This window comes from Mauremys mutica, chromosome 6, assembly GCF_020497125.1.
Source record: "Mauremys mutica isolate MM-2020 ecotype Southern chromosome 6, ASM2049712v1, whole genome shotgun sequence".
NCBI classification, from domain to species: domain Eukaryota; kingdom Metazoa; phylum Chordata; order Testudines; family Geoemydidae; genus Mauremys; species Mauremys mutica.
The window spans coordinates 115,517,683-115,544,097 of NC_059077.1; the positions used below are offsets into that span (position 1 = coordinate 115,517,683).

The 26,415-nt window shown below is 46.6% G+C and overlaps 1 protein-coding gene across 1 annotated transcript in view; it reads left to right on the plus strand.

Annotated features, from left to right (window-relative positions):
* The first annotated feature begins 8,170 nt into the window (after window positions 1-8,170).
* The window catches only part of HSDL2 (hydroxysteroid dehydrogenase like 2), a 31,273-nt gene continuing 13,028 nt past the window's right edge, over window positions 8,171-26,415 (plus strand). Inside the window, exons 1-6 of the mRNA XM_045022096.1 lie at window positions 8,171-8,368; window positions 11,639-11,802; window positions 14,580-14,678; window positions 14,865-14,979; window positions 19,294-19,397; window positions 20,436-20,534. Coding sequence (XP_044878031.1) covers window positions 8,175-8,368; window positions 11,639-11,802; window positions 14,580-14,678; window positions 14,865-14,979; window positions 19,294-19,397; window positions 20,436-20,534 — 775 coding nt within the window. The 5' untranslated portion in view covers window positions 8,171-8,174. The remainder of the gene's footprint in view (window positions 8,369-11,638; window positions 11,803-14,579; window positions 14,679-14,864; window positions 14,980-19,293; window positions 19,398-20,435; window positions 20,535-26,415) is intronic.

A 26,415-nucleotide genomic window follows, 5' to 3' on the forward strand; every position in this document is an offset into this window, starting at 1 on the left:
CCGAGAGAGAGTCTCTTAGCTCCCTCCCCCTGTATCCACAGTAGAAGGGATTTAATCAAATCGTTACAGAAAGAATTTATTAAAAGAAAAACAAGAAAATATACAAATAAAGGTATTTTATACATATCGCCACCTAGTGGCCAAACAGTATAATACAGTTTAGTATTCCGTTACAAAGAGGATCAACAAGGGGGCAGATATGGTAGGAGTAGCAGAAGAAAGATGATCCAACCACAAACATTTTGGATTAACTGTAGAAGCAAAAGGTGAGATGCAGGGAGACTGCAGTAATTGAGATGAAATGTAATCAAAGTTCTGTTTAAGAGATGAAATGTCTCATGTCCCATGGGCCAGTGCTGGAAACCATTGTACTATAGCTAGGATGAAAAAATGTCATAAGACACTATGTTTAGAGGCAATATTAAGAGGGGAGTAGGCACGAGTTGCACAACACAAGATGCTTCCAGGTGTCCTTGCTGTTATACAGAGGTGAGATTTTAAAAAGAAAAAAATAATTTATCTGCATTTATTTTCTAACTTGTTTTAGGTTGGTAGTTACTATATCAATTACATGTTTTACTCCTCCAATCCAATCTCCCACCCCCAGAATATGACTAATGGTCCTATAAAAAAGCTGCCCCACCATCCTCAGATTTTGATTCAGTATGGTTCTTATCCTCTCTGCATTCGGATCAGGCACTCTCCTCTTCCTTGGATGATGGTCATTGAAACTACAGTTTTCAGAGTAGCAGCCACATTAGTCTGTATCCGCAAAAAGAACAGGAGTACTTGTGGCACCTTAGAGACTAACAAATTTAACTGAGCATAAGCTTTCATGGGCTACAGCCCACTTCATCAGATGCATAGAATGGAACATATAGTAAGAAGATATATATACATACAGAGAACATGAAAAAGTGGAAGTAGCCATACCAACTGTAAGAGTCTAATTAATTAAGATGAGCTATTGTCAGCAGGAGAAAAAAAAAACCTTTTGTAGTGATAATCAAGATGGCCCATTTTAGACAGTTGACAAGAAGGTATGAGGATACTTAACATGGGGAAATAGATTCAATATGTGTAATGACCCAGCCACTCCCAGTCTCTATTCAAACCCTAGTTTGCATATTAATTCAAGCTCAGCAGTTTCTCGTTGGAGTATGTTTTTGAAGCTTTTCTGTTGTAAAATTGCCACCTTTAAGTCTGGTACTGAGTGACCAGAGAGGTTGAAGTGTTCTACTGGTTTTTGAATGTTACGATTCCTGATGTCAGATGTGTCCATTTATTCTTTTGCATAGTGACCAATGTACATGGCAGAGGGGCATTGCTGGCACATGATGGCATATATCACATTGGTAAACTACAGGAAAAGGCAGCTGCCTGCTCTCCGTTCTATTGCCCGGCTGGTTCCCAGCCTGCAGCAGCCCATAGCTGCAACTGCACCGAAAGTCCTGCTCAGGCCCAGCTTGGAGCATGCCTAGTGTGGAAATAATATTTGGAATTTAATTGCTAAAACCTAAGAAGTTTCTATTGAGCATGTGCAAACTGCAAATTTTCAAAGGCTAATAACTTGGCCAAATTTCAACAGTTTTTCTACAAGGATGACAAAAGGCACATCCTTGATAAAAAGCCCCCCTGCTGAATTTCAAGTCTCGGTTTTAAAGAAAGGGTGGCGCTAGAGACTGTTGAAAAAAATATCACAAGAAATTTTTCACATTGACAGAACAATGTATTCTTTCCCCAAGTCTCAGTCTCAGAAATGACAATCGTTTGGGCTGAAATTTTCAAAAAAGTCAGTCTGAAGCAAACAGCTGGCATGGAAAATATCAGTCCAAACAGTTAAAGTCTGGGAAAGTTATAAGCTACTTAAAAAAAATAAAGTCTTATAATGGGATGTATCAGGCAACTTTAAGTAATACTGCTGCCAGCCCCACCTATAATGTTTACTGTAAAAAAAATAAATTCACCAGAGACATTTTTTGCAGAGGTCTTCTGGAATGTGAGGTATTTCCTTGGGGCACAACCTGAATTTGTGGCAAGATACAGCATTTCAGTATGAGGGCGACTATGCCAAGCTAGATTTTCAGCTATCTAAAATTCAGTTATATTAGCATAAGACTTTGTTCTGCTCTGAAAAGTGACAGTAAAATCGTATCTGGTAGTGGTCATCACTGAAGCACCATGCCGTCAGGGAGGAGGCAGCACTGGGCACAGAACAAAGTGTAGCAAGTTTGGGACAAGGTGCCGACATAGTAAGACTGGTTGGGGGGAGCATAGGCGGCAGGTTTGTATAATTTTTGGTGGGGCCCAAAATGGTGGTGCCTGCAAGATGCCAACTGAAGGTGTTGGGGACAAAGAGATCAGGTGGCCTCCTTGTTGGTTCTGGGCTCCCCACCCCCCAAGATGGACCTGACAGAGGGGTTCTGTTTTCTGTACCAACAAGCTCTGTTTAAACTGTGTTCCCGTCATCTAATAAACCTTCTGTTTTACTGTCTGGCTGAGAGTCACATCTGACTGCAGAGTTTGACTGGCTTTGTATGGAGATGTTCCAAAGCATCACAGCATCCCCTTCCACACCGTGCACTTCCCAGAAGTCCGCACAGGCACTGACACTCCCTCCTCCGGCCTTTGTCTCTTTTCCAGGCATTAGGAGGCCACCTGATCTCTCTGTTCTCCAACACCTTCAGTTGGCACCTTGCAGGGGAAACTGATTTGGGAGAAATGAAGTAAAAGCTGCCCAAACCGAGCTTGAGCACTCCTGAATTTTGAGGTGTTCAAATCTGGAAGGCAGGTGCTGGGGGTGGGAGAGGGCTGTGGGCTCCATGGGGGAGCATGGCAGCAACTGTCTGGAGCTGCACGGAGCCAGACACGCTGGTCTGAGTGGCACAGTAAGCAGTTTGGGGGTTGGAGAAGAGGTAGGGAGTTCCGGGGGGCAGTCAAGGGACAAGGAGCAGGGGAGTTGGATGGGGCAGAGGTTCGAAGGGGCAGTCAGGGGACAGGCAGCAATTGGATAGGCATGGGAGTCTAAGAGGTTTATCAGGGGACAGGTAGGGGGTGCGGTCCTGGGGGGGGGAAGTTGGGTGGGGTCTCAGGAGGGGGCAGTTGGGGACAAGGAGAAGGGAGGCTTAGATAGGGGCTGAGGTCCCAAGGGGCAGTTAGGGGCAGGGGTCTCGGGAGGGGGTAATTGGGGAACAAGGACCAGTGGGGCTTAGATAGGGGGTGGAGGTTCTGGGGGGCAGTTGGGGCAGGGGTCTGGGGAGGGCAATCAGCGGACAGAGGCTGGGATTCAAAGGGCTCTGGGCTGCTAGCAGCCGCGGGGACCCCAGAGCCCTTTGAATCCCAGCCCCGGCTGGGAGTCAGAGGACTCTGGGCTGCCTGCAACCGCAGGGAGCCCAGAGCCTTTTAAATCCCAGCCGGGCCGGGAATCAGAGGGCTCTGGGCTGCCCGCTGCGGCGGGGAGCCCAGAACTTAAATCTCAGCCGCTGCTGGGATTTAAAGGGCTCTGGGCTGCCTGCAACCGCGGGGAGCCCGCAGCCTTAAAACTCAGCCGCGGCAGGGATTTAAAGGGCTCTGGGCTGCCTGCAACCGGGGGGAGCTGAGACCCTTTTAAATCCCAGCCGCAGCCGGGAATCAGAGGGCTCTGCGCTGCCCGCTGCGGCGGGGAGCCCAGAGCCCTTTACATCTCAGCCGCGGCTGGGATTTAAAGGGCTCTGGGCTGCCTGCACCCGCGGGGAGCACAGAGCTTTTAAAATCCCAGCCGCGGCGGAATCAGAGGGCTCTGGGCTTCCCGCCGCAGCAGGCAGCCCAGAGCCCTCTGATTCCCGGCCGCGGCTGGGATTTAAAAGGCTCTGGGCTGCCCGCCGCGGCGGGGAGCCCAGAGCCCTCTGATTCCCGGACGCGGCTCGGATTTAAAAGGCTCTGTGCTCCCCGCGGTTGCAGGCAGCCCAGAGCCCTTTAAATCCCAGCCGCGGCCGGGAATCAGAGGGCTCTGGGCTGCCTGCTGCGGCGGGGAGCCCAGAGCCCTCTGATTCCCGGCCGCGGCTGGGATTTTAAAAGCTCTGTGCTCCCCGCGGTTGCAGGCAGCCCAGAGCCCTCTGATTCCCGGCCGCGGCGGGGCGTTAAAAGGCTCTGGGCGCCCCGCCGCCGCAGACAGCCCAGAGCCCTCTGATTCCCGGCGATTTAACGGGCTCTGGGCTCCCCGCCGCAGCGGGAAGCCCAGAGCCCTCTGATTCCCGGCTGCGGCTGGGATTTAAAAGGCTCTGCGCTCCCCGCGGTTGCAGGCAGCCCAGAGCCCTTTAAATCCCGGCCGCGGCCGGGAATCAGAGGGCTCTGGGCTGCCTGCTGCGGCGGGGAGCCCAGAGCCCTCTGATTCCCGGCCGCGGCTGGGATTTTAAAAGCTCTGTGCTCCCCGCGGTTGCAGGCAGCCCAGAGCCCTCTGATTCCCGGCCGCGGCTGGGATTTAAAAGGCTCTGGGCTGCCCGCCGCAGCAGACAGCCCAGAGCCCTCTGATTCCCGGCCGCGGCTGGGATTTAAAGGGCTCTGGGCTCCCCGCCGCAGCGGGAAGCCCAGAGCCCTCTGATTCCCGGCTGCGGCTGGGATTTAAAAGGCTCTGGGCTCCCCGCGTTTGCAGGCAGCCCAGAGCCCTTTAAATCCCAGCCGCGGCTGGGATTTAAAAGGCTCTGCGCTCCCCGCGGTTGCAGGCAGCCCAGAGCCCTTTAAATCCCAGCCGCGGCCGGGAATCAGGGCTCTGGGCTGTCTGCTGCGGGCAGCCCAGAGCCTTTTAAATCCCAGCCGCCGCCGGGAATCAGAGGGCTCTGGGCTGCCTGCAACCGCGGGGAGCCCAGAGCCTTTTAAATCTCAGCCGCTGCTGGGATTTAAAGGGCTCTGGGCTGCCTGCAACCGCGGGAAGCCCAGAGCCTTTTAAATCCCAGCTGCCGCCGGGAATCAGAGGGCTCTGGGCTGCCTGCAACCGCGGGGAGCCCAGAGCCTTTTAAATCTCAGCCGCTGCTGGGATTTAAAGGGCTCTGGGCTGCCTGCAACCGCGGGAAGCCCCGAGCCTTTTAAATCCCAGCCGCCGCCGGGAATCAGAGGGCTCTGGGCGTCCCGCTGCGGCAGGCAGCCCAGAGCCCTCTGATTCCCGGCGGCGGCTGGGATTTAAAGGGCTCTGGGCTGCCTGCAACCGCGGGGAGCCCAGAGCCTTTTAAATCTCAGCCGCTGCTGGGATTTAAAGGGCTCTGGGCAGCCCTGGCGGCGGCGGCGGCAGCGGCGGGGGGGCGCTCCAAGCAGGGGAGAAAAAACATTGGTGGGGCAGAGCCCCTGCTTGGGATTTATTCATGGGGCTAAAGCCCCAGAGCCCCATATAAGTCGGCGCCTATGGGGGGGAGGGCAGAGGAAAATAGCTTTACATCCACAAGGGCTCCATGTAGCCAAATAGTTATGCTGGAGTGTAACACCTGTCCTCAGCAGGGATTCCCTGTCATCATTTCAGTACAATAGAACAAGGGAAGCTTACAAGCAAAAGCTAAGTTATCTGCAAAATGGAAGCAGGCTGATTCTATCTCCTGTCCATCTCCCATTGTTTTCTGTGTCCTTCTTTCAGCCTCTGTTCCCCCACAATTTTCCCTGCCCAGTCACTGTCTTTGCTGGTAGAGCATGCTACTGACATAGTAGAAGAGTGACACCAGGGGAAATAGAGAAGGCAGAAAAATAAATTACATAATCTGCCCGCAGTGTCTCTGTAACACAGAGGTTCCCCTGGTGGTCAGCACGGGAAGCTTCAGGAGTATACCTGAAACCTGGCTGAATGCATAATGATCCTGAAAGGTTATATAGCATAGATAGAACCCTACCATTTTGGTCAATTTCACAGTCTTAGGATTCATTATTTTAGATATTTAAATCTGAAATTTCAGTGTTATAACTGTAGGGGTCCTGACCCAAAAGGGGGTCATGGGCTGGTCACAAGCTTATTATAAGGGGAGAGCTCAGTATCGCCACCCTTACTTAGTACTGTTGGTGGTGGCAGTGCTACTTTCAGAGCTGGGCGGCCAGAGAGCAGCAGCTGCTGGCCAGGAGCCCAGCTCTGAAGACAGCACCACCACCAGCAGCGGTGCAGAAGTAAGGATGGCATGGTATGTTGTTGCTACCCTTACTTCTGCACTGATGCCTTCAGAGCTTGACCCTCGGCTAGCAGCCGCCACTCTCCAGCTGCCCAACTGTAAAGGCAGCGCAGAAGTATGGGTGGCAGTACCCTGACCCTCTACACCTTGTAACACCCCCCCAACCCTTTATGGATCAGGACCCCCAGTTTGAGAAACACTGGTCTGGTCTCCCCCATGAAATCTGTATAGAATAGGATAAAAATACAAAAGAGACCAGATTTCACAGTCCATGACACGTTTTTCACGGCCTTGAATTTGGTAGAGCCCTAAGCATAAGTGTGAAAAGGCTGGTAAACACCAGACTGTCATGGAAGATGCCCAACTCCTGTCAGCCCTGTGCCCTATGACTTTAGTGCAGAGGTGGGCAAACTACGGCCTGCAGGCCACATCTGGCCCTTAAGCTCCCAGCCGGGGAGAGTAGCCCCCGCTGCCCCCCTCCCCCACAGCCACGCAGGACTTGCTGCTCTGAACAGCATGGTAAGGGGGCTGGGGCCAGGGAGTTGGATAAGGGGCAGGGGGTCCTGGGGAGCAGTCAGGGGACAGGGAGTGGTTGGATGGGGCGGAGGTTCTGGGGGAGGGGTGGTTAGGGGATGGGAAATGGCAGGGGGCTGGATAAGCGTGGGAGTCCCAGGGGCCTGTCAGGGGGCCAGGGTGTGGATAGGGGTTGGGGCAGTCAGGGGACAGGGGGGTTTGGATAAGGCGTGTGGTCCTGAGAGGGGCAGTTAGGGGCACAGAGTCCCTGAAAGGTGCAGTCAGGGGACAGTGAGCAGGGGGGTTGGATGGGGTCCTGGAGGTGGTTGGGGGCTGGGGGTCCCAGGAGGGGGCAGTTGGGGACAAGGAGCAGGGGAGGTTGGATAGGTGTGGGAGTCCCACGGGGTCTGTCAGGGGGTGGAGGTGTGGATAAGGGTCAGGGCAGTTAGGGAACAGGTAGCAGGGGAGGTTGGATAGGGGTTGGGGCCCCAGGGAGTAGTTAGGGGCAGGGGTCCCTGGAGGGGGCAGTCAGGGGACAAGGAGTAGGGGGTTTGGTTGGGTCAGGGGGTCTGAGGGAGGCAGATAGGGGGCAGGGGCCAGGCTGTTTGGGGAGGCACAGCCTTCCCTACCCAGCCCCCCATACAGTTTTGCAACCCCAATGTGGCCCTCAGGCCAAAAAGTTTGCCCACCCCTGCTTCAGAAGCAAGAAGTGACTAGTTCCAGCACCAAAAAGTGAAGACTCCCCAGCCTGCCTCTCTGTTGATCTACACAGGCCCTTGACTCTTTAGTCACACACACAACTAATACTCACCTCACCAATCACCCTCCCAGCTCCTGCCACTCCTCCCAGATACCCCCCTCTGCCCCCCATTCCTCCTGCTCCTCCCAGATACCCCCCACTGCCTCCTGCTCCTTCCAGATACCCTCCACTTCCCCTGCTCTTCCCAGATACCCCCCACTTCCCCTGCTCCTCCCAGATACCCCCCATTCCTCCTGCTCCTCCCAGATACCCCCCACTGCCTCCTGCTCCTCCCAGATACCCCCCCCAATCCTCCCAGATACCCCCCACTTCCCCTGCTCTTCCCAGATACCCCCCACTTCCCCTGCTCTTCCCAGATACCCCCCTCTGCCCCCCACTCCCCTGCTCCTCCCAGATACCCCCCAATCCTCCCAGATACCCTCCACTGCCTCCTGCTCCTCCCAGACACCCCCCACTACTCCTCGCACTCCCCCTGCTACCAGACACCGCCCACTGCTCTCCCCGCTGCTGCCCCTCCGTTACCGCCCCCTGCTCTTCCCCCCCCCGCGCGCCCGGCCCCGCCCTCTAGCCTCGTTTCCGGTGAGCCCCTGAGGTTTCGCCCCACCCCTCCCGCTCCTCCTGTCGGCCCCGCCCATCACGGGGGCGGAGTCCGGCGAGGACACGTCGCTGCGAGAATAGTGCCCCGGCCGCTGGTTGCCATGGGGGTGGAGCCAGGTAACCAGGAGGCGGGCGGTGGGCGGTGGCAGGGGCGGGGCTAGCGGTGACGTGTCGCCCCCATTGTTATGCCCTTTCCCCCAGTGCCGCTCGGCCGTTGGAATCCGGCGCGCCAGGCCCGAGCCTGCGAGACACGCGTCGCGCGCCGGCCTTGGGGCTCCCCTTCCACCACCCCGCCCCCCGCGCCGCTGTCCCTCTCGCCGTCCGGGGGCTCGGCCTCCTCCCGGCGCACGCGGCTCTCGGCCATGCTGCCCAACACCGGGTAAGCGGCACCTCGCTGTCCCTGCGCGTGTCCCCGTCTGCGTGCCCCCCCCCCCCCGTCTGCGTGCACCCGTCCCGCCTGCTTGCCCTTCTCTGTCAGCCAGGTGTCCATCCCCAGCCCCCCCCCCCGTGTCTGTGCCATTCCCACCTCTGTCCCACGCCACGTCCATCCCTGCCGCCTTGTGCTCGTCTGTCTGCCCCCCGCCTCCAGTCTGTCTGCACCTGTCATATGCTCCCCCCCCATGGTGCTTAACATGGTTGTGTGTGTGTGTGTGTGTGCGGGGGGGGGTGTCCATCGTAATAGGGAAGCAGCAGCTTTGGTAAGAGGGGAGAGTAAAGCTCAGTGACCCTTGCCCACTTTCCTTTTTTTTTTGCTCAGTTTCTGACCCTTTTTGACCCCCCCCTTCCACTTTAAGCATTGGGGACCCCTCCCCATTTCAACTGATGCCCCCCCCCCGCTGCCCTGCACTCGTGTCTCAAGCTGTGAGCCAGGGTGCAGGTGTCTATGGTGCATGGTGCTGTGAAATGCGATCATCTCCCTTATGGGGTATTTCGAACTTTGTGGGCGCTATAATTGTGCATTCTGGACAAAGCAACCAGTTACGTAAAATATTCTTGAGGGTGTTACATTTTTTTTTTTAGTAGAGTTAATGTAACGGAGTGTTCCTTATTTCTCACAGTAGTTTACCTGATTATTCACAAAGCGGTGTGAGAGTACTAAGTAACTGCCCCAAAGGACTTGCAATATATAGGCTCCCTCATGCGCAATTGGACAGAATAGCAATGCAGAGTGGGCTAGCTGGGTTTAATTGATTCATTATTAATCATATTTATTACTGTATTGCCTAAGGACCAACCATGAATGGGATCCTGTTATGCCAGGCGCGGTACAAATATAGAGTAGTTGACAGTCCCTGCCTTGAAGACTTTACAATCTAAATAGATGTAAAAGATGGAGGGAGGGAGAAAGGGGTATAACATACAAGTAAGTGTCTTAGTGACTGGTTAACCCCAAAAAGGCTTATTGAAAAAGAAGAGAGGTATGTGAGCGTTCACTGATAGTGATGCTCCCCTTGTCCCCATGAGTTTTCAAGGCTATGCTCCAAAGTCTGGGAGAGCTAGAGCCCTTCAAATAAAAGGATGCCAGAATTGTTTTAATATGAGCAAAAAACTGCACTTTTCCATAGTCTTGTTTTCAGAAACTGCTAAACCATTTTGTCTGAAATTTTCCAAAAAGCAGCCTGAGGTAGAAACCTAGCATGGACATTTTTTGCCCAAACAGTTAAAGTTTGGCAAAGTTGTAAGCAACTGAAAACAAGATGTTATAATGGGATGTGTCAGGTATCCTTAATCATGGGCAGTGCTAACAACCCCACATACAACCTTTATATAATAAAAATGTATCCTGTGTTTTCTATATTATAGATCTAAAAGGATCATTTTTTCTTTTCCATAATGGCCATTTTCCCCTTAATAAGTTGGTTTTCTTTGTGTAGAACAAACCAAATTACAAAACTATGTTATAACATCCATGTTGTAACTGGGATCCTGATTTTGTAACTGCAGATGGGATCAAAGAGAGCTGCCAGGAGAGAAGTTTCAGCAGGGCAAAGGGCGTGAGGGCGGTGGTGGGAGGAATTGAATGCAGAGATATGGGCAATGAGAGAGCTATGGAGAGTTTTGTATGACTTGCTGAGCAATATATTTAAGACTAGAAGATTTTGCAATGAAAATGATTAATCCAAATTACGTAGTGTAGCTCTACTCTAAAATGTGGATCAGAAGATATAAACACATGAAGTTGAATTTAGGGACAACTACTGCTTTTTCCTTTTATTGGGTGTGCTGGCTCTGTGGAGCCAAGAAGAAGTGAATTTTGAGTCTTTGTGCTCCTCTTTATTATCAACAGTGTTGGTTAGTAAATTTCAGTTAGTTACACCAACCCCCTAACAAGAATCTAGTCAAGTAACTTTTGAGCTTTATTTGCGTTCTCTTGATCTTATAGCTGTAAATTCACCAGTTGACCTCAATCTTGCAGTGGGATCTGCTAGACCAGGGCTCTGTTGACTTCAGTGGAACTCTGCAGGGGTTATACATATACATATACATATACATATTTGTGCTAGTGGATCCAGTTGCTGGAACAGGGGACTGGGTTCCAATCTTGCCCTTTCAAGGCCAGAGAATTTTCTCTTTTGAGTGCATTGGGAATAGGAGCATGCTCAGAGTTTGCAGAGAGCTAGCTGAGACTCAGAGAAAAGTTATGAATAAAGACTGGCCCGGATTTTCAACAGGATGTATGCTGAAGTGCATGTGTGCACAGCACTGTGTGTGTGTATGGAAATTGGGATTGCTCTTGCGTGGATTTGTGCACATTTGAAAATTTAGATCTTTGGTTTTTCACAAAATAATTGACAGTTACAGATTTTATGCAGAAGAAAATACACTTCCCATTATTTAGAAAACCTATCACTTAAGAGAAAAAGTATTGTCAAATACTTTTTACAATTTTTTTTTTAAATTCAGTAATACTTTGTACTTGTACCAGATTTTGACCTCAGCCTGTAATATGTTTACAAAGATAAGCTAGTTTTACTGCAATCATTTTAAAGTTAGCTTAAACCAAGGTACAGGGAGAGTATAAAGGCCATAATTTTTAAACTTGACATCAATAGGAGCTCACCAACTCTGAAAATCAGAACACTTATTTTTGGTTCCTACACTTCCCTGCAGCCCCTGGCATAGTATGTTCGTGTTGTGATTATGAACTGAAACATCAGATCATGTTTAAGTTAGAACCCTGCTATTTTTGTGTTTAGAATTCTGTAATTTATAACACACTTGGCAAGCTGTGTAAGTGGATTATGCTATACAGAGGAAGTTTGAGATATTGTTGAGATTACACTTCAGACACTGCACTCTTACTCTGTTATCGGACTGCAGCACTTATAAAAGTTATTGTTTGAAATGGTGTATTGAGTATTCTTGCAAAACAGAGATGATCCATTTGTGTGGCCCAAGTGGTCTTTTTGGCCCTACTATCTATAAACATATTAAGTTACCCACCTGCACTGACTTTGTCATATAATGTTGTATTGCAGCTTAATAAGTTTCTAGTATACCTACATTAATACTTATATATAAGAAACAGTCACAAGTTTTAGCACTAATTGTCATTATTTTTGCCCTTAAAGATAACTTAGAAGTCACTTAATTTATTGTTTTCACACTGGAATAAATGAACCCTTGTCATGTCCCCCCCGGTTTCTAGGAAATTAGCAGGATGTACTCTCTTCATCACGGGTGCAAGCCGGGGCATTGGGAAAGCAATTGCTTTGAAGGCTGCAAAGGACGGTGCAAACATTGTGATAGCTGCTAAGACAGGCGAGCCTCATCGCACTCTCCCAGGAACGATCTACACTGCTGCAGAAGAGAGTAAGTTTTAAAGAGAGAGAGGATGGTCTTGTTAAGATGTTTGACTGGGATTCTGGAGACCCAAGTTCATTTCGTGGCACTATAGACTGTGTGACCTTGGGCAAATCATTTAGTCTCTCTCAGCCCCGGTTGCCCATACGTAAACTAGGGATAATACTTGCTCTGTCTTACAGGGGTGTTGTCAAGGCAAACTATGGTGATGGAGACTGTGTATCTGTGTAAAGTGTGTGTTTGCATTTGTATACATGATAGCTTACGATGTTGGCACATACTATTCATTTTAAAGTTTCTTTTCAGTGTTTATTAAATAGTATTCAAAGAATTAAAGTGTTATATTATTATATTATATTAAATATTCCAATTTAAAAAAAAAGTCCTAGAATTTGATTGTTGTAATGAAACAATAGTTGGTTAGTTATGACTTGAGTTTCTTTAATTCTAAATTTTTTACAATTAAAAATATCGAACCATTAATTTAACATGCACCGCACCTAACAAACACGTTAAAAGTATTTTATTTTAAAGAAAAAGCGCCACTACAGTTGTTTCCTTACTTTAAGCCAAGCTACTATTTGTTGTCAAAATAACATGTTCAAATTTACAGCATTAGAACAGTCAACCCAGGTGCACCCCTATGCCTACGCACATACATTTGTAGGATCTAGCCCTAAAACAGTATCTAGTTTGGTTATTTCTTTCAAGCATTTTCATAAAAGGAAGAGCATGAGTTAAATTACTCCTGTACATTTTTTAATAGCGGTATGCTGTGGTCTCCATAATTTATTTGGGAGAAGCAGTATGATAGAGCGAGCAGCAGCAATCCTTATTTAGGTTGCCTAGCATTTTTAATTATAAACATTCTTCAGACCATTTTAAAGTGCTCTAGTACTTCTGTGGTTTGCAGCAGGTCTTCAAAATTTGTCAGGGGAATAGTTCTGAGGTCAGGAGCCATGTAATTCCATGCAGGTTTGGTAGGCTTATGAGCCACCTCTCACTGGTTTTATTCACCGCTTCCTGCTTTTAACTTGTTACCAGCCTTCCTCCTCTCCCACCCCCCAACTTTGCATATGCGGTGCCCCATCATGCCTCTCACAAAACACATCTGGACAGGACACAGACAAAATAGATTCTCCGTCCATTCCCCCTGTCCCCTCAAAATACCCTGTGGCCTAGTGAGACCTCTGCTCACTAGGGCTTACTCTGTTCTTTAAATAAATAAATCCGCTTGCCAGAGAAACACTTCCTTCTCATTTTTCCTGGCTCCGAGGTGTAGAATCAGTGATGAGCTGCCAAAATCTTAACAACCGGTTCCCTATAAAAAGTTCTGATTTAAGGGGGGGAGCAGGGTAGGGGCCGGTGCGGAGGGAGACATACTCGTGGGGCCAGGGGCCCCTGCAGGGCCTAGGGCAAATTGCCCCACTTGCCCCCCCCCGGCAACCCTAGAGCTTGCAGCCCCCTCCCATCATACCTTGCCGGCAGCTCAAAGCAGCAGGACGACTCAGGAGCTCAGCTGAGCTGCCCAGCTGCTGGCCATGCTGCTGCTCTGCAGGGGGGGGCTGGGGGGCGACATCCTCGTGGGGCCAGGGGCCTGGGGCAAATTGCCCCACTTGCCCCCCTCAAGGCCCTGGAGCTTGCAGCCCCCTTACCTTGCCGGTAGCCCAGACCTCAGCTGAGCTGCCCAGCTGCTGGCCATGCTGCGGCTCTTCGGGGTGGGGGAAGCAGAGGAGGGCCCGGGGAGACATCCTCGTTGGGCCAGGGCCCCCTGCAGGGCCTGGGCCAATTGCCCCACTTGCCCTCTCCCCTCCCCTCTGGCCAGCCCTGGAGCTTGCAGCAGGACCCCCCCGCACACCTTGCCGGGCCTCTCAAAAAGACTCCAGAGCTCAGCTGAGCTGCCCAGGTGGTGCCGGCGGCTGGCGACGCTGCAGCTGGGGGGAAGCGGGGGAAGAGCCGGGGGAGCTTCAACTTCCCCAGCTGGGAATCCTGGCAGCAACAGGATAGTCCGGCCCGCGGACCGGAGTTCTTTGCCCACCCCCTGGCCCTTTAACTACCGGTTCTCCACGGAGGTCTAATTTTAGCAACCGGTTCTTGGGAACCTGTGGGAACCAGCTCCAGCTCACCACTGTATAGAATTCCTCCCTCTATATCCACAAATTATCCTGGCATGAAGCTCAGGATGAGCAATATTTACTCCTGGACTTGTGACTGGCCCCTTTCCAGTCAGTTTAAGCAGTATGCCGTTGGTTATTCTAAAACAAATTTTATTTTCTTAAAGGTACATTTGGAGCACTATAAATTTATAGTGACTGAAGAACAGGCCATACTTTAACTTTTAGCTTTTTCCCCCAATAACTTGAAATATTCCCCCTTTCTCTAAGGAAGTCTCGGTGAGGAATGCATGGTTGCAGATTCCCCTTTACCTTTCATCGTCAAACAGTAGAAGATATTGCTATATAGGAAAGTTAGTGTTCTCTTAAGAATGAATGTGTCTGTGTGTTCTGACCTCTAATGCCACTGTGTGGGCTTGTGATCCTTTGCAGCTCTTAAATTTTCTGGCTTGCCACAGTTATTAACTCATTCCTGTGAGGTGCTGAGCAGCTTTGACTCCCATTGAAGCCAGTGGAAGTTGATGGTGCTCAATACTTGTAAAGATTGCATCATATGTTTTTGAAGTCTGTTGATAATCATCACCAACTCTGAGAATATTTTACCCCATGTTGGTTGCTCAGTGTAAGAGCAAGTTCAAAATGAAAAAAAAATATATTTTTTTCACTGTGCAGTTGAAGCTGCTGGAGGAAAGGCTTTACCATGCATCGTTAATGTGAGGGAAGAACAGCAAATCGCTGACGCAGTGGAGAAAGCTGTACAGAAATTTGGAGGTAAAATTAGTGATCATGAGGGTGGGGTGTGTGTGTGTGTTAATGAAAAGCCTTCTAAATTTTCAGTCAAAATAGTCAAAAGGTTAGCTTGAAAAAATTGAATAGTACACTTTGTTTTTTCCCTGCTTTTTGTTTTACATGGTGGAGTTTAAAATATTAATGCAAAATTAATTATTTTAAATCCAGGAATAGACATTTTGGTGAACAATGCGAGTGCTATCTCCTTGACTGGCACCTTGGAAACTCCTACAAAGAAAGTGGATCTTATGATGAGTGCTAACACAAGAGGAACCTATCTTGCGTAAGTACTGTATCTGGGAAACTAAATTGTTTAAAGAACAGGAGTACTTGTGGCACCTTAGAGACTACCAAATTTACTTTAGCATGAGCTTTCGTGAGCTGCAGCTCACTTCTTCGGATGCATAGAATGGAACACACAGACAGGAGATATTTATACATACAGAGAACATGAAAAGGTGGAAGTATGCATACCAACTGGAACAGGCCAATCAATTGAGATGAGCTATCATCAGCAGGAGAAAAAAAACTTTTGAAGTGATAATTAAAGCTCATGCTGAAATAAATTTGGTAGTCTCTAAGGTGCCACAAGTACTCCTGTTCTTTTTGCGGATACAGACTAACACGGCTGCTACTCTGTAAATTGTTTAAATACATCAGTAGATTTAATTACATTTTCAACCTCCTTAACAATATCACTTCATGCATTCTTATTACGCTAACTTTTTAATTTGAGGTGAAAGTTTAAGGTACAAGGCGTGTGTGTACACACACGTACATACATGAATAAATAATTGGGAGATTATGAATGAATGGTTGAAGATTAACTCTTGCAACTCTATTATGGGTTGAAAGACTAAAGGATGTGCCATGTGTCATTGGAAAGGTTTTCCCCTAGGTTTGCAGCAAGATCTAGGGCCCAGATCTACAAAGATATTTAGGTCCCTAACGTACTTTGAAAGCAATGGAAGTAAGGAGCATAAATACCTTTGTGGATCTGGTCCTTAATGTTTGATCTTGAATGCTGGTGACCGGTGACTTTGTGACACAAAAGTATTCAGGCTCTCTATACAGGAAACAAGTTAATGCAGGCTAAGTTAATGCAGTTCTGGCAAATGAACTTCAGATCATAAGACCCAGGATTTGATGAAACTTTCCTGCTTTCTTGTTGTAATTGAAATCATTATAAATGTTAACTCACTTTGTATCTTTTTGTGATGGGTGTATCTTAATTGTAAATTGCCTTCTTACCAGTGTTCCTTTTCAGCCCTATGAAGGAAAAAAGGCCTGTCAGATGATTTACAGTAAACAAATCAGAATCATTAAGAAGGAAGTCCATTTTCAGTGAAAGAAAATATGGTCTACCATTCCATCATAACAATATTGGTTTCATTACTTCATCAAATATCACTGAGAGTTGACTCCACAATTGTATGGCTCTTTTTATATTTTGTTCATCTTTCCAAATTGGTAATACACTAAAATGAAATCTTATATTTTCTAAACACTTAGTGTTTTTGTTTTTTTTAAATTGTTGAGAGTTAAAATGGAAACCTTAATTTTGAGGCTTTCATTCAATTAATGTTTGTGGTGATCAAGGAGCTCTTTGATCTTTTGAATTCTATTCTTAGAGCAACATCTGTAGTGCAACATTATAAAGATGAATTTGTTTTTATTGTCTGAGTAATGAACCTAACATAGTGAAAAGTATATTTGAAATTATTCTGATCTTTTAAAAATAGTATAAAAACTGTGTGTGTGTGGGGGGGAAAGGGCGTTGCTCTAAAAGTACACCTCTACCCCGATATAACACAAATTCAGATATAACGCGGTAATGCAGCGCTCCAGGGGCTGCACACTCCAGTGGATCAAAGCAAGTTCGATATAACACAATTTCATGTATAACGTGGTAAGATTTTTTTGGCTCCCGAGGACAGCGTTATATCGGGGTAGATGTGTAGTTTAAAAATGATAAACAACAAAAACTTCTGTTTGTTATACTAAAGGTGGTGGTTTTGGTTTTTTCCTCACATAGTCCTGGAACGTTTTACTTACCTATGGGTAAAGTGCCACAGTTCATTAGGGAAAATCATCTTTTAGAATAACAGGCAGGAAAATGTTTCAAGAAACTATTGAAAAGCACCCTATGGACGGCTGTTGCCACATCTCTGAATAAGTACTCTTCTCATTTTCAATATTACAGTATTATTTTTCTCAATAATGGCAACCACATTTCCTCGGTGGTGACATTAACTCTGATTAATATCTGTAAGGAGTGCTGATATTGCTATTTTTTTACAGGGATCGCTCTCTCTCCTTTGATTTCTACAGTGCATTAAAAGGGGAAAATAGCTTTAGTTTTGTGTTGTTAAACATTGAAAAATATGAAAGATAAATGACACCCAAAGGAAAAAAACAAACAAGTGTTGTCAGTTAGTGTGCGTGTATGCTCTCTCCGTAATGCTGTCCCAGCCATGCAGATAGTTGGTTCAGCAGACCTCGATAGTACTACCCAGAAAGAAAGATCACAGGCATGGTTCAGTGACAAAGGCACTCGGCCAGGTTTATTGCCCTCAAGGCAAAGTTAGGTACACTAACACACGAGTGCCCAGTGGCAAGGAGCAGCTCAATCAGCAGGAGGAATTTCTGCTGTCCCCTCAGCCTCACAAATGGTTACGGTGATGTATCCCGACATTTATAGACTGAGACGAACAACTTACATGCCACCGTACATGTTTCACGACCGTTGCTTGTTACCTCCCCAGTATCTTGCTCCAGGTGTTTCTGCTGTCAACCCTCTCATCTGGTGTTAGGTCAGGCTGTATCTGGGCTAATCTTTGGCTGGCACACAGACACACCTCTCTCTCTTCTTAGGAGTGCCTGTGTCCTAGCAATACCTTTGTCAAGGTCAGGTATCAGACAGTAAACTTGTAAGCATCAGCTTTAATATATGGCCTGACTTTGGTTCATGACATGACCTAACTTTGATGGTTCAGGCCTTAGATCTTACACCAGGCCCACTGCTCCAGGCTCTCTCTCTCTCCTACACCAGGGAATGGTCTTAGTTACAGTGGTAGTAACAATCAGTTCAGAAGACCTAATGCATAACCTATCCACACACTTCATCCCCTTTTTTCTTCTTCCCGTGCTGCTTATGTAGCCAGGTTCTATTAATAAATGTGTGAAAAGTCAGTTCTTTAATGAGATTTGTGGTAAATTCCACATGCAGGATATTGCATTTATTAAGATTAGTAGCATGGTTGTGTGTGGTTTTTAAATTTTCTATTTTATACATATTCTTGTCAACGTGTTCTTGGTTCATACACTTGCAGAAAATTAAACATTAACTTGAGTTATACAGCGTCAAAAAAATTGCTTTGAAAGGCACGCTCCATCTCAACCAAAACCATCCTTGCCCAACCCTCCCACTGAGAGAGAGAATGGAGTGCACAGCTGGGCCTTACAAAGTGCCCAGAAGGTGAATGGACTTGGGCTCGTTGGACCAAAAGAAGCAGCAGATTTCATAGTCATGGCTGTAGCCTGTGGAATTCAATGCAAACATTTTTCGTCAGATGAGAAGTAATTTAATGTCTGATAACATTAAAAATTAAACATTTTGTTTAAATATTTGAGTTCTGGTTGACTATGAATCAGTTATTAAAGTAGACTGGAAATTTGTTAAATCCTACTTACTATTTTAATACTTTATTGTGGCATAACCTAGAGATCTTAATCAGGTTCAGGCCCCATTGTGCTGTGCACTGTTCAGACTTGCAGTAAATGACCGTCTCTGCTCCCAAAGAGCTGACAGTCTGAAGCTGCACCCCTGCAATTGATTGCACATAACTGCATGTAGTCAGTTGTGGGATTGGGGTCTAAAAGCTTACATCAGTTTCTCGCTACTAACTATCGTAAATTACATCACTTTCCAGCAGATATCCATTTGCAGCACTAGGTTTAGAAATGGCAATTATATTGACCAGCTTTTATAAAATACAGTTTGCGTCTTGTGACAAGTGCCATGTACGCTGTAAAGTCTTTGGGCTTTTGAACTGAAGAAAATGGGTGAAGTTTTCCTTTTAATGGAGAATGGGATTTTCCCTATAGTATGTTTTTGTGAAAGGGAAAATACTTAAAGGATGACGTACATGGCTAATGTGGAAGAAAAATCTCTCTGCTTAATACATTGGAGAAATGGTTTAACAGTCTGAAAAAGTCTAGCTAAAGTGTCACAATTAGAGCTGCTGAGTGCTGAGCACTTCTGAAAATCTGATTCCATTTGTAGGTTTTAAGTTGTTTTGGAAAATCTGGCCCAATGTGAATGCATAAATATTAGGAAGGACTTTTCATTCAGATAAGATGATATTATTATATTGGTTCTCTGTTTAGATTAAGCAGAATATGGATATGAGGACAGGTGCAAAGTAATGAGATCAAAGTAATGAGTAGATTACAGCATCTTTTAAAATAAAAGATCTCAAAGTATGTCCACTGGCATCTTTAAAACATAGTGGCATTTGCCAGAATTATAAAACTTTTACTTAAAAGAGACGCACCTGACAACTACTAACATGTCTAATTTTTGTTTCATTTTCAGGTCTAAAATATGCCTTCCTTACTTAAGAAAGAGTAACATTGCTCATATCCTTAACATTAGCCCACCAATTAACCTGAATCCCATATGGTTCAAAAATCATTGTGGTAGGTGGTGTTATATTTACTTATTTTTAAAATGTTTTAAAAATGAATGAGTAGTTATGAAAGGCACAAGAGTGATAGGCCTGGTTACTGAAGCCCTTACTTTACCACAGCCTGTACTGTACCAGTTGTTGCTGGGGAAGACTAGAAGACATGCCTCATGACTGTTTCAGGGGTAAGAGGGTAATTTGATCTCCATGGTCCTGCCAGTCCTTTCCCATATAAGGAATACTATTGACAATTCCATGAAACACCATGGTACACTAATAGTTGTCTTCATTTCCTTACCTGAAAATCAGACAAAACTACCCCTGATTTGTCATTCTTTTATAAGAATAATGAAATACAATTTTCTGGTATTGTGGGCCAGAAGCAGGTCATAGACCCTATGTGTACGGAACAGCTTGATGACAATTCTGCTGTCTCTGTGCTCTTCAAAGCATTTTGTGCCAAAGGATGGTAAAAACTTAATTTTTCAAACCTACAGTGAAACTAGATCACCTTTTTTGTCTGTTAAAAGTTTTTGTAGTTGCCATTTTAATGCAAGTGAAACAATAATAAAGAAGTTAATCTTGACAGAACAAGGAGCAATGGTCTCGGGTTGCAGTGAGGGAGGTCTAGGTTGGATATTAGGAAACATTATTTCACTAGGAGGGTGGTGAAGCACTGGAATGGGTTACCTAGGGAGGTGGTGGAATCTCCATCCTTAGAGGTTTTTAAGGCCCAGCTTGACAAATCCCTGGCTGGGATGATTTAGTTGGGGTTAGTCCTGCTTTGAGCAGGGCATTGGATAGATGACCTGCTGAGGTCTCTTCCAACCCTAATCTTCTGTGATTCTATGTTCAAAACATTTAGTTAATAAAAAGTTCAATGCAGACCCATTCTCCTCCCAGTTCTTACTTTATGTAGATTGTTCCACTCTAAGGAACTTCTTTTTAATAAATTACACTACATCAAGGAGTAAAGAATTAAATCAGTGAATCTTAAAATTTCAGACATCATATTTGTACCTTACTAAATAAAATTCTTACTTTGTCTTAGCTTATACCATTTCTAAATATGGCATGTCCATGTGCGTGTTGGGGATGGCAGAAGAATTTAGAGGAGAAGTTGCAGTCAATGCTTTATGGCCTCAAACAGGTGACTTGTTTTAAGATACTATAATGTTCTCTTTGATGTTGTTAGTTGGATTTCTTCTCTGCTCAGCCTTCCGTCTTGCAGACCTCATGTATGTCACTCTGAATAGGCTTTCTTAAGATTGTTCAGAGCAGGGATTTGAAAATGAGCTCACTGTCCTGAGGGTTTTTTTCATATTCCGTGTTTTTCCTACAAAATACTCTTCCATAGTTCTCAGTTGTTAGGCCACTGTGACTTTAATCAAATGGCTGACCGCATGCGCTGCAAATAGTGAGTGGCTGCTTGCTAACGGCTTATTTATGCCTTACGTTTGACTGAAGCAACCTGTGGAGTGGTTGGCTCACTGACCCACTTTAAAAAAAATATATTTTTAAAAGTTTAATTTGCCCATTGGTTTTCTTAAGTTCTGTTCCCTTTTTAATGTGCCCAGGACTCTGATGTAAACAGCATCACAAAAGGATCATTTGTTATGTTATCTTTTTAATATATGCTGTGCCTCTGAGAAGATATTTGACAAGAAGCACGTTCTGATAGTGTTTGGAATGCCTGACTGCTTTGTCCTGCCTCGGCACAGAGAGCTGGGCTTGATAACTTCTTTAGATCCTTTCCAGTCCTAGGTTTTTATGCTTCTATGATATTTAAATACTTACCAGATCCCTCTCAGCCTTCTCTTCTCTAGAATAAATGTACCCAGTTATTTCAACTTCTCCTTTTAGGTTTTATGTTTTCTAAACCTCTTATTTTTGTTGCTTTCCTCTAGACTCTCTCTCTCTCTCTAGTTTGTTCACATCTTTCTTATAGTGTGGTGTCCAAAACTGGACACTGTACTACCACTCAGGGCCCCCCGGTGCCAAGTAAAGTGGGACAATTACCTCCCATGTCTTACATGCAACACTGCTGTTACTACATCCCAGAATATTTGCCTTTTTTGCAGCTGCATCACGTTCACTCGTATTCAATTTGTGATCCACTATAACCCCCAGATCCTTTTCAGCTGTACTTTCGCCTAGTCAGTTATGCCCCATTTTGTAGATGTGCATTTGATTTTTTTCCCCCCATTATAAGTGAAGTGCTGTGCACATTGTTGAATTTAATCTTGTTGATTTCAGACCAATTCTCCAATTTGTCAAGGTTATTTTGAATTCTAATCCTGCCCTCCAAAGTGCTCATAAACGGTCATTATAAAGAGGACTATGATCAGTTGGTCTCCATGTCCACTGAAGTTGGGACAAGAAATGATCGACTTATTCTGCAGCAAGGGAGATTTAGGTTGGATGTTAGGAAAAGTAAGGTTAGTTAAGTACTGGAACACAGGGTTTGTGGAATCCCCATCACTGGAAGCTTTTAAGAACAGGTTAGAAAAAACACCTGTCAAGGATGGTCTAGATCAGGGGCAGGCAAACTTTTTGGCCTGAGGGCTGCATCGGGTTCCCAAAATTGTATGGAGGGCCCATTAGCGGAAGCTGTGCCTCCCCAAACAGCCAGACATGGCCCGTCCCGGCCCCCATCCGACCCCTCTTGCTTCTCACCCCCTGATGGCCCCCTTGGGACTCCTGCCTCATCCAACCCCACAGTTCCCTGTCCCTTGACAGACCCCAGAACCCCGCTTCGACTGCCCCCCCGCCACCCCATCCAACCCCTCCTCTCATTCCTGACTGCCCCCCCAAGATCCCTGCCCCATCCAAGCACCCCCTTTTCCCTGACTGCCCCTGGAACTCCTGCCCTTGACTGCCCCCTTTTGCCCCATCCAAGCACCCCCTTCCTGACTGCCCTCCCGGGACCCTTGCCCCCATTCAACCCCCCTGTTCCCAACTCTGTGAGCACCCTGACCCCTATCCACACCCCTGCACCCTCACCACCACCACCCCAAACTCCCCTGCCCTCTATCCAATCCCCCCCGCTCCCTGACCACGCTGCACCAGTGGCTGGTGGCGCTACAGCTGCACCGCCCAGAGCACCAGGACAGGCAGCTGCGCTGCCCGGCTGGAGCCAGCCACGCCACAGTGCAGCACAGAGCACCAGGTCAGGCCAGGCTCTGCAGCTGTGCCGCCCCAGGAGCTCACAGCCCCACCGCCCAGAGCATTGTGCTGGCAGCGGAGCGAGCTGAGGCTGCGGGGGGAGGAGGAACAGCAGGGGAGGGCCTGGGGGCTAGCCTCCTTGGGACAGGAGCTCAGGGGCCGGGCAGGAGGGTCCCACAGGCCAGATGTGGCCCGCGGGCCATAGTTTGCCCACCTCTGGTCTAGATATACTCGGTTCTCCCTCAGCATGGGGTGACAGACTAAATGAGATTGTACTGGCACAACAACTTTGGTTTTAAAAAAGTCACATACCTAATTGAAATAATTATGCTAGTATAAAAAAAGGTAAGTAGACCAGTCCTTAGTCTCTCACTTAGAAGAAAACAATAATTGAACCAAGTAAGAATATTTTGAGAATCAAAGGTATGGGCTACATTATGCTTTATTCTAGTCTTTTCCTTTGCAAAATTTAGATATTTTCCTTCTCTTCCACCTGCACAATAAGTTACACTATCTCTGTAAAAACAGCCAGATCTACACATTAGTGATTTAAAGCAAATGAATGTAGGAAGGTCCAAATGTGTTTAACATTTGTTCTTATTTCTCATCAGTCTAGAGCTGCTATTTATGTCTTAAAGTAATGAATTTAACTAAAAACTTCCTATGACCCCTTGAGTAGCAGAGTAAATGTGTCAAGTTAGTTTTAAAGATTTTGATTTTTTTTTTTTTTGGATGTTTAATTGTTTAAGTGTTCAGTTTGTAATGCTTTGACTGGAGGTAACCAGATTCAAAGTTGCGTGGAACAGCTTGAAAAATAGAACATAACTCTTCTCGGTATTTTATCCATCTTCTAAGGCTTACCCTCCCTGCAGGTAGGCCAATCTGGCTTAAATGTCTTTTTAATTTAGGATGTATTATAAACGTGACGGTGGGAGACTCACTGCCACAGCACCTCCTGCTGGTCATCTCAGGGATTTAACTCTCCAGCCTCCAGAGCGCACTCTGCAGGCCGGTGTCCCACTGCTGCTTGGCCCCCATGTCCCTCCCAGGACTCAGGTGCCCCATTATCTGGGATGTTGCCCCTTGGCAGTAACCCCTTTCTCTCAGGGTCTCCCCAGGGAACCTCCACCCCCTATCCCACCTCACCTCAGTCATAGGCTACTGCCAGTCACCAACTCACCCCCACACCCTGGGGCAGACTGCAGTGTCAGCCACTCATCATAGGTAAGGTTGCTGCCTCTCTCTGCAACCCAGTGCCACTATGGGGCCTTGGACAAGGCCCTGCAGCCAGCCTGGAGCTCCCCAGCCCCTCTGGCCTTTCCTCAGCCCTGCCTCACTCTAGGCACCCTGAGCTTCCCAGCAGCCAGGCCCTTCTCTCTCTGAAGGTGGAGAGAGACTAACTGCTCTCACTCCACTGCCCTCTTATAAGGGCCAGCTGCGGCCTGATTGGGGCATGGCCCAGCTGTGGCTACTTCCCCAATCCGCCCAGGTTTCCCCTACCCTACCCCTCGCCAAGGGCAGTTTTAAGCCCTTCAGGGCAGGAGCAGGTGACCACCCCGCTACATAAGGTATAGCCACTTACAGATGTGATTTGAAAAAAGGAAGAGTGCTATACACGATCGTAGGGACAGCTTTCATATGCTGCTTATTTATACTCATTCGAGTATGAAGAGTACATGTATGCTTAGAATTCTACCATATTGGGCACATAAACTAAGTAATAAGGTTCGCACCTTTGCATCACTAATACATTTCAAAATTGTATTTTAATTGTACTGTTAAAAGATTCAACTTACGTGCTTCAAAAGAAGGTGTGAAATAGTTCCCGCAAAACAACTGTGGAACTAGAAAATTTCAAACTCTAGTGTGGCAGTCCAATAAAAAAGGCACTTGTTGCTGTTGATTAAAATATCCAAAAAAAGAAATCAGATGTTTCTATCAATTACATCTTTGTGAATCTGTGTCTGAGAAGTAGTTGGAATTCTCTCTCTTCCTTTCCCTCCCTCCTTTGCTCCAAAAACTTTATGGGCATTTTGATCTACTGCTATTAACATAAGTTAAACTATCAAACAAAGTTAAAAAACCAAATTAAATTCTGTATGTGAATTTAGTACTTACAACAGGTGGTGAATTGACACTCTCCAAGACTGAAGTCCTTTATTTGAACAAAAGAACAGGTAGAACAGATGGCAAAAATGAAGCTTCTGCATGCTGCCCTGCCAATATGCTTCAGCCCTGACCTGGGGAGATCACCTCTAGCATTTATCTGTACGAGGAGACTTTCCTGGTTAAACACAGTTCATAATAGCTAAGTTAGCTGCCATGGTGCTAACCACAACTTTCTGACGAGTATAGAAAAGGGCAAGTTAGGGTGAGCCACTAGTAATTAAAACCCTCTGGGATCAGACATGATACTGACCACATCATGTTCTTGTCGAAACTGATCACAGAATTGTGGTCCACATCATGTCGGCCGACTTGTTAAGAATCATGTTCAACCAGGATAACATTTCCTAATGTAGACAAGTTTTGGCGCTCAGTTCTTGATCTCCCTGCTCACACTATTGTTGTAGTGCTGTGGATTTTCCTGTGTGTGTCTGGCGTGTAGACCACACATGGAAACAATGAATATCCTCAGCCTATAGGATCTGGAGTTCTTCTTTTGAGACAGTGCAGCTTCTCCACCCTCACTTCCCCGTTGAGATGCATCTGCACACTGCACCAATCCAGGAACTCTCTGGAAAGCTCTGATTCATGGCTTTGGTGCAGACCGTGTCTCAAGCTGTAAAACGTTTGAGGTGAGATTGTATAAGGAGACTGAGGATACAGCTACACAACCTGTGGCAGCTAGCCTCCCAGCCCGGGTCGACAGGCTTGGGCTCACGCTACTGCTCTCAAAATAGTCGGTGTAGATGTTGCAACTCATGCTGGAGCTCAGGGTTGGGGGTGGGCTTCAGAGCCTAAGCTCCAGCATGAGCTGCAACTTCAGTGCACTCTCTATTGCAGCTATTTTAGCATGGTAGCACAAACCCACATCTGTCAACCCGGCTTTGGTGGCTACGCTGCCGTGAATTGTGTAGACTTACCCTGAAGCAGCAAGCTGGAATTACTACCTCAGGTTCCTTGACTTTAGCTCTTGTCAGCCAGTTTCTTGCTTTTTCTCCTTTTGTTGGGAGTTTTTTAAGATTTAAATAGGTCTGATTCCATAGCAACTGCCTCTCCTAACCCAACTGAGTTATTCTTGTGTCTTCTTTTTTTCCTGCCCTGACACCGGATTCTGTAGGAGAGGCTAAGCTTAAAGACTGTGTTCCTTGCAGAGGCAAAATGTCTGTGAGAGACTCCCGTATACCTGATGTTCTTGTGGCTTGGGTAGAAGGGCTTTTGCCCAACAGATGTTTGCTACTCTGGCCCATAAGGATCTTGAGTATTGGCTTCAGTGTTTGCCGATGAAAGAGGCTCCTGGTAGCTCTTCAGGTTCACAGTCTCTGCTCCTTCAAAACCCTGATCCCTATGGCTGTCCACGTTCATGTCTGAGAGATGCTCTATTCTGAGAGGGCCTTGGAGGCCAAAAACAGCATGGCATTTGTCACCAAAGTTGTCTCTCATTATCAAGTACCAAGAAGAAACAAAAGAGAGGGTACCAAAATGGATTGATTTAAATCAACAAATAGTAAACCTTGGTTTACATAATTGATTTTAATCTTGTTTTGCATGTGTACTTTTTAGTTTTTTTCCTAAAGAAAGGTTGATGCTCATTGGTTGGTAACCATTAAAACGTGTTGATTTGCAACTAAATGTACCATTTACACAAAATTTGGTGTTACTTCTTGCCACCCAGGAGCATACATTGTATTTATACATATTTA